Source organism: Brassica rapa, chromosome A10 (genome assembly GCF_000309985.2).
Source record: "Brassica rapa cultivar Chiifu-401-42 chromosome A10, CAAS_Brap_v3.01, whole genome shotgun sequence".
NCBI classification, from domain to species: Eukaryota; Viridiplantae; Streptophyta; class Magnoliopsida; order Brassicales; family Brassicaceae; genus Brassica; species Brassica rapa.
Genome location: NC_024804.2, coordinates 1236550 through 1249295, shown reverse-complemented (window position 1 = coordinate 1249295; position 12746 = coordinate 1236550). Strand labels below are relative to the sequence as shown.

General features: G+C 32.6%; 1 protein-coding gene across 2 annotated transcripts; it reads left to right on the top strand.

The window, feature by feature from the left end:
- The first annotated feature begins 2903 nt into the window (after positions 1 to 2903).
- On the top strand, positions 2904 to 11857 carry LOC103844310 (zinc finger protein MAGPIE). Of its 2 annotated transcripts, none has more exons than XM_033282427.1 (4): positions 2904 to 4798; positions 4946 to 5114; positions 5312 to 5708; positions 6221 to 11857. In XM_033282427.1, the coding sequence occupies exons 2-4, from the start codon at positions 4970 to 4972 to the stop codon at positions 7125 to 7127; spliced, it is 1449 nt and encodes a 482-aa protein (XP_033138318.1). In that variant the 5' UTR covers positions 2904 to 4798; positions 4946 to 4969; the 3' UTR covers positions 7128 to 11857. The 2 variants fall into 2 exon arrangements, with proteins under 2 accessions (XP_033138318.1, XP_033138317.1); XM_033282426.1 differs by lacking the exon at positions 2904 to 4798 and adding an exon at positions 4840 to 4862.
- Positions 11858 to 12746: the final 889 nt, after the last annotated feature.

Here is a 12746-nt window from a genome sequence, read left to right as displayed (position 1 = left end):
GCTTTGAAGTATGGTCTTTAGTCTTCAGCAGATGCAGCAGTTCGCACCGGAGAATTGCAGACTGGGATGAGCTTTTATCCTGGATCGAGCTGCACATTCTAGGACGAACCTTCTGCTGCGGAAGCTAGCTTCTCAAGCGGTTGTGTTCCACCTTTGGAAACAGAGGAATAACCTGATTCACAACAACGCCTCTATGCCTGCTGCAAACGTCTTCAGGGATATTGACAGGGTGATGAAAAACATCATCTATTAGATCGAATAAACTATTTAGCTCACTTATGGTTCTTTGGATTCGATAGGTGATTAATTTGTCCATGGTGTTGGATGATGTTGATCCATCTTGTTTTTTTCCTTTCTTTTTGCCAAGATGTGTCAAACTAAGATCTTGCTTTGCAAATCTCTTTTCATTTATATGATATTTACAAGTTAGCAAAAAAAAAAAAAATTAATACGTGTATTGGAAAAATAATTAAGATTATTGCAAACTCTAAATGTTTCAAAGTTTCATGTGTATTATAAGTGTAAACCATTGACAATGAAGATTCATATATATAGACCAATGCCCATTTCAAATAACATTCATACCAAAACAATGCTCATTTCAGTTAATTATATTATATGATAATTAACATCCCCTTGATCCTATGTTTAGGTATTACTCTCTTTTCCTCGCTTTGCACTCATAGACAGTTTCAATCAACTTTGTGGAAAATGGTTAGATAGTGGTACTTTATCTTTTAATAACTTTTATGACCCATGAAAAACGAATCTTTTTGAATATCTTTTTCAATTTCCACATGTAGTTGCATGGATGGAACGTGACCATTTTGTTTATTCCCCCCTCCCCCATAAGTTTGCCATTTCACGAATTTCTCTAAATGTGTATATAAATAGATAATTGACTAACTTTTAGGTATGAATATATAACTTGTTCATTTTGTTTGTTAAAACAACAATGCATATCTTCTTAGTTTGTGGGTTGTCTTGGCTAAGGTTCCTTCGACTATTAAGGGTGTTGGCGCCTATCTTTTCCTTTAGCCCAGGTTCTGCTTGTGATTAGAAATTTTGTTCGTGCTATTTGCCTTTTTATGTGGCTATTGATGACTCGGGCTCTAAGAATTGTCCTCCTTGCTGTTATTCGTGTTTTTGTAGTTGTTTATATTGTAACGCTTTCAAGTGCATTTATATTGAAAAAAAGAAGTAAAATAAAATGTTGAATAGTAAGGGTAAGGTCGTTGAAAGATTAAAAAGACAAAATAAATCGACCAATTCTGATTTGTGGAATGTCGATATCAATTTGACGGAAAATGTATTGGATTGGTCAAGTCCGAGAAAAAACAAGAAGGCCATTATCATCCACTAAGTGACATATGTATACTTTAAGTCTAATCATATCTCCATTATGTCTTTATTTTTAATTTCATATATCGCCAAGTCTCTATGCTATGGTATGGATCTATCATTTGTCTTCTTTGAAATGTCGTTTATGACACATTATATTTATATACGCATACGTTTAAACAGGCATATATAATTGTATCCACAATAATGCAGGGCTTAGAAATCTCCTAGATTGTGATTCCTGGCTACCTTTTTTGTTTATTTTTCTCCCAAGAATAAGTATGGATTCTAGCTACTGTTGTTTTATGTGAATCCATGTTAAGACTTTTCGGTCGATGCTAATATTATTCTACAGTACATATAAACATGTGAAAATGTATATACATGTACTTATGCTTTTAATCTTCAGCTAGTGCAATTTTCACCGCAATTTGTATACTTGCTAGCAAAAACTTTGGTTGAATTTCTCATAAGTTAGCAACCACACATTAAATTAAGGGAACTTTCATAAGTCTAATGTTTTTAAAATAACTCATTTGTTTATTTTGTAAAAAATATCAAACGTTTCAAACTAATGGTGTCTTAATTGGTGACAATATTTATCAATGCAGCCGAGTAATAAGTTCCTATTATTCTGTGTGTGCGTGTGTGTATATAAGCTATGATTATCTCACTTTTATGAACCAAAAGCATGTGGTATATCGGCAGTGTACTCTCTAGATCAAAATCTGTCTTATCAATGTTATTTTTATTTGATTTTATTTTTCTTTTAAATGAATCTAAAATATATCAATTAAACCGTTTAGGAACAGAAAAACAAAAAAATTAATCTGCTAATGCATGTTGTTCGAAAATATGATTTCAAATTTCAGTTAACATTTTCCATTTAGAAATCATGTGTTTACATTCACTAACTTTTAGCAAACCTGTTTCAAAAACAAAAAAAATATTAAAGATATGTGAGCAATCATTTTTGAATTTAAAAGATTTAATTGAATTTCTTATATATTTTCTATCTACTGTTAAAGCAAATTAAAGTAATGCTTATTGATGCATTCTCCATAGTATCGAACTTTCATCATTGTTGTTTATTAACTAGGTTTTTTTTTAAAGGGCCTAACTAGTTTTTTTTTTGTTTTTGGTAGTTTTGACTATAAACTAATACTACAATATTATTGTAAGAATTCAAATTAACAGTTCTTTGAAATTTAAACTGTATGAGCTGTATGTATACAGCTAGGTCTGTTATTATCAAAACTAGGTTGATCAAAACTCAAATCAACGCGTACCTTGATTATCTGGTAAAGGGAACAATACTATACTATATAACGAAGTCTCGATAATTTAGGAGAATATTCTAGTGCCGCCAAAGTTCAAGAAGAAAAGTCCAAAACTAAAACATTAAAGAAACGATATCATTTATAGGAATCTTAAAACATGATTACATTATGATTAAAGTGGAAATTGCCTAAAGAATTGGTGAGTAAGTCAGCCCACAACCTGACGACGTCTCGTCCCTCCAAAAATTCACCTGCATTTTGTCAGTTATCTGTCTCTTAATTTCCTTTAATTAATTCACCATAATCATTTTACTTTTCAGCTAGGAGGGGTAAAAACTAAAAACATTTTAATATAGTTACTCTATAATAGAACACTTTTATTATAGAATTTGATTTGCTCTAATAGTTCATTCTATAATATAATTACTCTATAATATAGTAAAATCTAGACTAATATTTTGTTTATTCTAAATAACTCTATATTTCACTCTATTATAAAGTGAACCATTGAAACAAATCTAACTATATAGTAGAGTTACTTTATTCTAGAATGAAATATAGAGAAATTTTTTGTGTACCATTAAAAATACCCTAAAAGCAAGATTACTTTTGTTTGAAAATGATATGATCGAGAAATGGAGATTTTGATATATCAAAAAAATTAAAGTATAAAATTTAAGTAGGAAAATATGTTCTACATAATATTTTTCTAATATAATATAATTAATTTGGCACTCTTGATAGTATATGACTCAGAGTCCTCACATGTTACGTTGGAAATAAACATTTTATGAAGGAAAACACACTTTGATATATTGGAAAAAGCTTTGCTAAAGAAAAAGGTAACCTTGCAAAAAGATCCTTGTAGTAAAGCATGAAAAAGATACTCGTTCCTAACAACTTTATAAATCAATTCTCTAGAGAGCATTCATAATTGTTTTTTATCTCATATAAATAGGAAAATGATGTTCCAAACATCAAAATAAAATTTCCTGTATCGTGATATTAATCTTATTTCTTCAATGTAAATGTTTAAAATGACAATAATGATGGTTAATTTAGTTTAAATTATTTTGGCTATCAGTTAAAAGGAAACTATAAAAAGAAAAAAAAAGAATATTTGAAGTGGGGTACTTGAGAAGAGTTTATGGAGTATGTCGCATGGGTTTTGATTTCACTGTCAACCAGACGATTATTCTCTTTTACCTATTTAGGTTCTTAATTTCTTTGTCGTATGTTGTTGGATTTTACCTTATGAACACGTGCATGGGTACACGTGCATTGCAGGCTTTGTTCTCAATGTCAAGAGATGCAATCACCGCCGTTGGATATGTTTACTTCTTTGACCACCCTCAATTTACGGAAAATGTAAATCTCAATTAGTCAATTATGAAAAGGATCAAGAAATAGTAGCTATCATGTAAACAAATTCACTATTCAACATCTAGATTGCAATACGATGCCAGTACTGCTTCAGTTCTCATAGTTTTTTTTTTAATTCAGTTCTCATAGTTGTAATAACCAAAATAACTATGTGGTAACTCTGTACTTAGCACATGAAGACTTTGGTCCGCTTCTTACAAAACTTCAACCAAACCTAATTTTGAATGAAACTATTTTTTTTACCTTTCAAATATATTTTTAAGACTGAATCGCTATTAGTTCGTGATATATTGTACTAAAAATAACACTTCTGTCAACGTACTAAATATAACACACAAATATATGAGTAAAAGAAAAAAGAAAGGTAATTGACCCAAAGATGAAAAAGAAAAAAAGTTATTTTTATTTTACTTTTTTGTTGACAAAAAAGGAATAAAGAGAAAATAAACAAGGCTAAATAAATAATGAGATCATCATTCAAAATAGAAAAGGCAGACATAGTAACTTTCTGTGTGTCATGACGCACTGCCACTGAAAAACAAATATCAAATATTGAAGATAAGTGTAGGGGTAAGAAGTAGGAATTTTAAAGTTGGTTTCCACCGCCATTAACTTTAGAGTAAGAAGTAGGAATTTTAAAATGAGAACATTTTGAAAGTGTAATATATAAAATGGTTGCAACATTTTTTACTGATCAAGGTGCTTCTACATTTATTGAATGAGAGATGAATATTATTTTCTTATTGCACATATGCGCTTAATTAAGTGTGTAGGTTGTGTGTGTGTCTATATAAGTATGCAACCAACATAACTTCTCTTTTGTATTTTCCTCTCGTTCGCATTTACATCTGATTCTAAGTGTTTATAGTTTTTTCTCTCTCTTAATTATCCTTTCACCCCCATCTCTAATCTTAAGGCTTCTCTTTTTGTATCTCTTCCAGCAAAACTTTGGTCTAGAAGAAGTCATGACAGCTGAGGATCAGACAATTTCAAGTAGTGGAGGATATGTCCAAAGCTCATCAACAACTGATCATGTTGATCATCATCATGAGCTTGAATCCTTTAATCCTCCTCCTGCTAAGAAGAAAAGAAACCTCCCTGGAAACCCTGGTAATATTTAATTTAAATAGATCAATAAATTAAACCCTAATTTAGAACATTAAAAAATGTTAACAGCAAAGTGATCTTCTTGATTTGTTTTCTATACGATCTTGATCTACAAACATGCATACGCTTTACAGATTAGATCATTCATAGGATCCATTATCAATATCATAAATTTGATTTGATTATTTCGATCTCTACAGATCCAGAAGCCGAAGTCATAGCTCTATCCCCAACGACGCTTATGGCCACAAACCGCTTCCTCTGTGAGATATGTGGAAAAGGTTTCCAAAGAGACCAGAATCTACAGCTTCACCGTCGAGGACACAACCTCCCATGGAAACTAAAGCAGAGGACGACCAAAGAAGTAAGGAAACGAGTGTATGTATGTCCGGAGAAGAGTTGCGTTCATCACCATCCGACAAGGGCACTCGGTGACCTTACAGGAATCAAGAAACATTTTTGTCGGAAACATGGCGAGAAGAAGTGGAAGTGCGAGAAATGCTCCAAGAGATATGCAGTTCAATCCGATTGGAAGGCTCATTCAAAGACTTGTGGGACTAGAGAGTATAGATGTGACTGTGGTACAGTTTTCTCCAGGTATTCAATTAATAAATCTCTACATCTCTTCATCACGCATTCAAACATGAATAACTTTATTATTAGTAATATTAGCTTGAGTTGGTAAACATATATTCTGGTAATGAAAAAATATATATAAAAAACTACTCACTTCAACTAAAATATTCTACAATATCACTGAACACTATATATAAACAAATTTGTTTTATTATGTTGTTTGTAACTAGTAGAAGATAAGTTTAATGTGTTGTTGTTGACTTGTGGGAAGTAGCCAGCTTTTATAGGGTCTAAAACGAAATAGCTGAAGAGTTTTAGTCTTTCTATTTGTCATTCACTGAGCGTACATGCTTCTTGTTTTCTTGAATAAGACAGTTCCTTGGATTGGCATATTTTGGTTAAAGTAAGAGGTACAACCCTAGTAGCTATATATATACATAGACATAAACCTATGTATGTTTGCATCGACTGTTAATACAATTGTATTGATTAATTGTTAATTTTTTGGATATTAATCACTTTTTTGGATACAGGAGAGACAGCTTTATTACACATAGAGCATTTTGCGACGCCTTGGCAGAAGAAACCGCTAGGCTAAACGCAGCTTCTCATCTCAAAAGCCTTACCAGTAATAACCTAAACTACCATTATCTCATGGGCACACTTATACCATCACCAGCACCACCACCACCATTTCCATTCGGACCACCACAGCCACTGCAACCGCACCACTTCCCTATAACGACCAACACTTTCGATCATCATCATCATGACGTCATGAAACCTGCTTCTTCGCTCTCCCTATGGATGGGAGGAAATAACAATCATCATCAAGTGACCGTAGACGAAGGTATCTCACCGCAAGATGATTACAATTGGGTTTTTGGGAACGCAAATAATCGCGGCGAGTTAATAACGACTAGCGATTCACTTATCACACATGAAAATATCAACATAGTTTCGAGTAAGGAAAACGCAAACGCGGCTACTTCACTTTCCGTGCCTTCTGTTTTTAGCAGCGTCGACCACATCACACAAGACGCAAACGCAGCTTCCTCGGCGGTTGCGAACATGTCAGCAACTGCATTACTTCAAAAAGCGGCTCAGATGGGCGTGACTTCTTCTACTCCGACGACGATCACCACCAACCAATCCACGTTTCATCAGATTGTAGAAGAAGGTGGCAGCGATAAGTTCTTCGCTTTGTTTGGACCGAACAGCGTCGGTTTAATGAGTAAAAATGGTCTTCAACACGAGATCGAGAACCCTAGAAATGGCGTTACGGTAGCCTCGGGGATTGATGAGTTACAAAACTACCCCTTGAAACGTAGAAGAGTTGAGAGTGGGGATGCAGGAGGAGGAGGAGGGCAAACTCGAGATTTCCTTGGTGTTGGTGTACAAACAATGTGTCATTCATCCTCTATCAATGGATGGATTTGAAACACTTGTAATGAATTTTCTCATAAGAGCTTATGAAGCTGTTGTTTCGTTGATTAATTTAAAGAGTTTAGAATTTTTCGTAATGTAACATTAGTTAAATCTATAGACCACCACAAGTTAAACTTCACTTTGAGATATGCTGCCGTTTCTAGTGACGTGAAATTATGCAGTGGTTACGTTCAGTACATAATTCTGATTAACTTAACGACATTATTTGATTAATTCTCTTAACTCTGTTTTGGGTTATAATCTTACGACTTTTCTGCAATACATTTCTTCTGTATCTCGATTTATCAAATTCAAAATGATGTCTCAGAATAGAGTCTACATTCATCAGAAAAACAGAGAGTCCACACTAACTGGAGAAGAGCAGAATGACACATTGTAATGATTCACACATTGGTATTACACTAGTACATTAGTATTTACGAATAAAAATAAGATTCATGCATACTCATTAGGTGTAGAAAGGTCATGATTTGTTTTTCACAAATAGCTACTTAGCTAATAAGTGTATCTCAGTATAGTATTATACTAGGTGGTATCCGCGCCATGCGCGGAGTGAATGGACTAAATAGAGATTAGAACTTTTAATCTATAAATATTGAAAAGTTAAAAGTTATAGTCACAAATATTTCATGTTATCTAATGAAAGATTGAAGGACATTGTGTATGTTTGTAGAAGATAAGCTTCAATTTTGTTTTAAACTTGTGTAATTGGTTAGGTGTAACTGAAATAAATTTTGTGGAAGAAATCTATAAGAGTAATTTACAACTTTTGTAATTGGTTATAATTTTTTTTTAAATTTGTTTAATAATTTTTTTCAAGTAAATCACTAAAATTTCATGTGTGATTTTTAATTAGCCATGAGAATTTAAAACTGAAACCAAAATGCGTTATGAGGATTGCATATATTAGTTTTCTATTTTTTGGCTATTGCATAATTTACGGTCAAATTTAAATTAGCAAAATGAGTCAATTAAATTAGTAAGTTATTTTCATCAATATCAACAATTCGATTATTCGAAAGTTGTATAGTTCAAGTAAATAAATAGGGAATCAACCCAAAATTTAAATTCTAGTAAATAAATAGGGAATCAACCCAAGAATTTAAATAAATTTCGGACTAAATAGAGATTAAAACTTTTAATCTATAAATATTAGAAAGGTAAACTTGTAGTCACAAATATTTCATGTTATATAATGAAAGATTGAAGGACATTGTGCATGTTTATAGAAGATAAGCTTCGATTTCTTTTTAAAAAAACTTGTGTAATTGGTTAGGTGTAATTGAAGTAAATTTTGTGGAAGTAAATCTATAAGAGTAATTTACAACTTGTGTAACTGGTTAGATTTTTTTATTTTTTTTAAAAAAAAACTTGTTTAATAATGTTTCTCAAGTAAATCCATAAAATTTAGTGTGTGGTTTTTAATTAGCCATGAGAATTTAAAAAACAATTATAGTAACTTTCCTATCTTAACCGAAACTAAAATACGTTATGAGGATTGCATATATCAGTTTCCTATTTTTTGGTTATTGCATAAATTACAGTCAAATTTAAATTAGCAAAAGGAATCAATTAAATATAGAAATCAAGATCTATTGGATTTGATATTCAAAAGCGCCATCAAATCCACAATTTATTTAAATTCTTGGGCTGATTCCCTATTTATTTACTTGAATTTAAATTATTGGGTTGATTCCCTATATATTTACTTGAATGATATAACTTTTGAGTAATCGAATCATTGATATTAATGAAAATAACTTACTAATTCCTAAAAAGTTGAATTGTATAACAAAAATAATTATATAAGTAGAAGTTGCATATTCGTATAAAAGTAGATACAAAGTAAATATATTTTTTTTAGATTTATAATATAAAACTTTTAATACTAAAATTTCATGGATTAATATGCACAAAAAAATTCATAAATATGTTGTCTCCGATATATGTTGCTCTTCCTATATGAATATGCATATAAAACTCATGTTATAGTTTGGTTTTTCGTATAAACGTAGAAGTTCCATATTCATATCGACGTAACTACAAAGTAAATTTAGCTGTTAGATTTATAATATAAAACGTTAAATACTAAAGATAAAATACATGGATCAACTTTTTAGCCTTTCATATAGACATAGAAGTTGCCTATTCATATGAACCGTTTCTAAAAATAATATTTTCCTAGAAACCAAAATTTAAATAATAAATCATACCAAATTAGAAGTACAAAATCAATATACAAAACTTAGAAAAATTAAATCAATTGTTACATCTTTTTACTCTGTTTCTTATATACATTTATCCTTTCTTGATTTTTTCTTATCGTTTACGACAGTGTTCTTTATATTTTATTTCTCTAACTCTTCTTTCTATTTGCTTAATATTATTACTGTTTTTGCTTCTTTTTTTTTGTTATAGACTGTAGTTCTATTTTAAAAAAATGTCAAACAAATAAACCAATAGAGAAATAAATAAGATAAAACTGTATTTTATTAATTTTGTATGTATCATTAACTTTCTTTAAATATTAAAATGAAAGGTCACAATTTTATAATTTATTTTAGGCCACTTAAATAGTTGGGCCGGCACTGCCTGCAGAAAACAAAGAAGATTAATTAGGGAGCTGAAACTGATGAATATTAAAATGTTGAAATTTACTGTGCGAATATACCAGGAATGACGAATTGCTGGATTGTTCTTCCTGTGTTCAAGCGGTTTTCCGACAGAGTTACTGGATTCTTTTGCCTCGTTGGAATCTGATATCAATCAGAATTGTGGATGAAACCGACATATTTTCATATGAGTTTATGCACAATAAGAAACCAAAATTTAAATAATAAGCTAAATAGATTATCCAATTACTATTGGACCAAAGAGAGAAACCATATCAATAAGTCAACATACGCAGTGTTTGATGCTGAAAAAGATTCTGATAAAAAAAGCTGATTTGATTATTTAGTATATAACAAAACCAGTCATAATAGAAGTTGGTTTCTAATAAGGTTTTAAAAAAAAAAGGAAGTTACCATATGCGACAGCCAAAATAATTATTAAAGGGTCCGGTTTATAACTAAATTTCATGTGTCGCTAACGATAACCGATTATATTTCTTTGTCTATATGTAGTTTATGATATAATAAATATGTCCAATGGCATTCTATTGTAAATACTCTAGTAAGTTATGTCTTTTTTAATAAGTGGGCTGAAAAGGACTATGAATCTGCCACATCAGTAATGGCAATCTTGTTAATCATACATCAAGTAAAGGTTAATTAGCAAAAGTGCTCCTCAAATAATAAAAAAGGGATTTTGTGTGCGCGTATTACTTTGTATATGCATATATAAAGAGTGGATCGAAAAGTGGTGGGGACAAAAGGAAAGATGAAGGCTTTTGTGCTCAATAATTCTAGCTTAACTTGCAGGGCAATTATAGTGGAGGTCTTGTAGGATAATAATAAGAAAATGAAAATGAAGACAGATAGAAAAGAAAAAAGAGGCATAGTGAGAGCACCTCCAATGGGTAGATCCAACGGGTGTTCTATCTATTGGAATTTTTAAAATGCATATGTATGTATATATATTATATATGTGTATGTAGTTATTGGGCCTACTATTTTTGTGAAAAATTTCATCTTTTTTTTTTGATCAACTGATAATTTAATTAGAAAGAAGAAGGTTAGTGTGGACCTGAACCCATCACATATAATTTGTTACATAGGGAACTCTTGGTCCATGAGTCTGCGGACCCATTTGAAACTCTATAAACAAAGGATGCGTGAAAAAAATCAAAAGAAGAAGCGATTGTCGTTTCAATATCGGATAGAACTCCAAAAAGCTCTACAAATCGTTGATTCGTGGAGATGGCTTGAATAAACCCTTTGCAATGTGATCGAAGCAAGATGATGTTGATATTGAGCGAGGCTGCGTGCTCTAGAGACGCCGGATCGCCAAAGCTTCCGCCATGAGCGGGGAGGAGACGTGAAGCTGATGGGAGCAACCTCGAGTGATTTCTCGACCGGTGGGAGAGGTGAAGATCCATGCAAGCCCCGATTATATGGTATCCTTGTTCCATGCCTCATCGGTGTTACAGAAAATGGTCGACGGTGACGATATTTATGTTGGTAGCTGTGGTGAGAGGGTTCTCGATCGGTCGCTAGATGAGGGTTGTGCTGCTTCCCACTCCCGCAGGAGTGCGGTGGCGCACGAGAGGATTTCTGGCGGTGGCGTCTGCTTGTTTTCGAAAGTGTGGAGGTTACGGTTGATCCATAGGCCCCAGCAAATCCAGGGGAAGAGACTAGCAGAGGATCCAACAGGTGGGAGGTTTACCCTTGCAAAGGAGTGTTGAAGTGATTCTTTAAAAGTGGAAACCGAACCCGAAGGGGAGCCTAGAGGGGCTAACCAAGGGCACATGTCCCAGACTTCCACTATCGTCTCACATTGGAAAAGGATGTGTTTAATTATCTCTTCCGCTCCACATTTAGAGCAAGAGGTATGACCTTGCAAACCTCGTTTTCGTAGGTTGTTCCTTGTTGGTAGGTTGTTTAGTGCACAACACCACATGAAAATCTTGATCTTTGGGAGGAGATTTTGATTCCATATGTATTTATGCCAGTTTTAAATTGCTCCATCCAAGAGTGAAGTTGTCGATTGGATTTTATCAAGTTAAGTTGTATAATAACCTGATTTTACTGAATAAACTCTTGTCTTTTGTTGTGTCCAAATGAAAGAGTCTCCCGTGCCTTTAATGTTGGGTCATATGGATAATGGAGAGAATGTGCTCTGATAGTTCTGGGAAGAGTCTTTCTATGAGGGATGTGTTCTATTTTTTTGTTTCTCTCGACAATATGTCTACCATCATTAAAACATCGGATGGGGTTCTTCACAAAAATAGTGGACCCCATAACTACATACATATATATAACATATATATACATATATATGTATTTTAAGAACTTTAATGGGTAGAACCCCATTGGAAGTGCTCTCAGTGTATTCATTTGTTCTAATCTAAAGCTATTATGCTAGCTAGATATGTGATTTACTATCGGCAACAGAATATTCAAATCTCACGTGACACACTTTTACTAAAACTTTTAACACCCAGAAATAAATACTTGTATAATTTTTAATAGGGTCATATATATATGTACACATCATAGAATCATATTTGTGGGTTTTTCAATAATAATGTAAAGTTTGCATTTAACTAACCTAGCTCTTTCTACCGTTTTTTAATTAGTTACTATATTTTATTTTGTAAGAAACAGAAAGGAAGTCAAGAGTCATCGTGTATTTGGTTTTGCTGAATATGGGAAAGAGAAAAGAGGCTGCTCCCTTGCTCAAGTATGGGCTTGCGCTAATGGAGTTATGGTCCATTGATAAATACGGCCCAGTAGAGAAAATTATGAACTCAGAACTTTTTTATTCTGCTCACTTGTTCCCGACAAACGTTGAAAATACCTATACATAATTGCCGACGATGACGGGACAAAAGCTGTGATAGCTTCGACTCCACACTAAGCAATCGTTGAGATTAAAAAAAAAGCTTCATGACACATTGTCCCATGGGCCCCTAAAGTCTTTTAATTCACAGTAAATGCCTACACTTCC

Coding starts and splice junctions, on each gene's coding strand:
- LOC103844310 (XM_033282427.1), top strand. CDS start 4,970: ATGACAGCTGAGGATCAGACAATTTCAAGTAGTGGAGGATATGTCCAA. Junction 5,115..5,311: donor AAACCTCCCTGGAAACCCTG/GTAATATTTAAT, acceptor CGATCTCTACAG/ATCCAGAAGCCGAAGTCATA. Junction 5,709..6,220: donor TGTGGTACAGTTTTCTCCAG/GTATTCAATTAA, acceptor TTTTGGATACAG/GAGAGACAGCTTTATTACAC.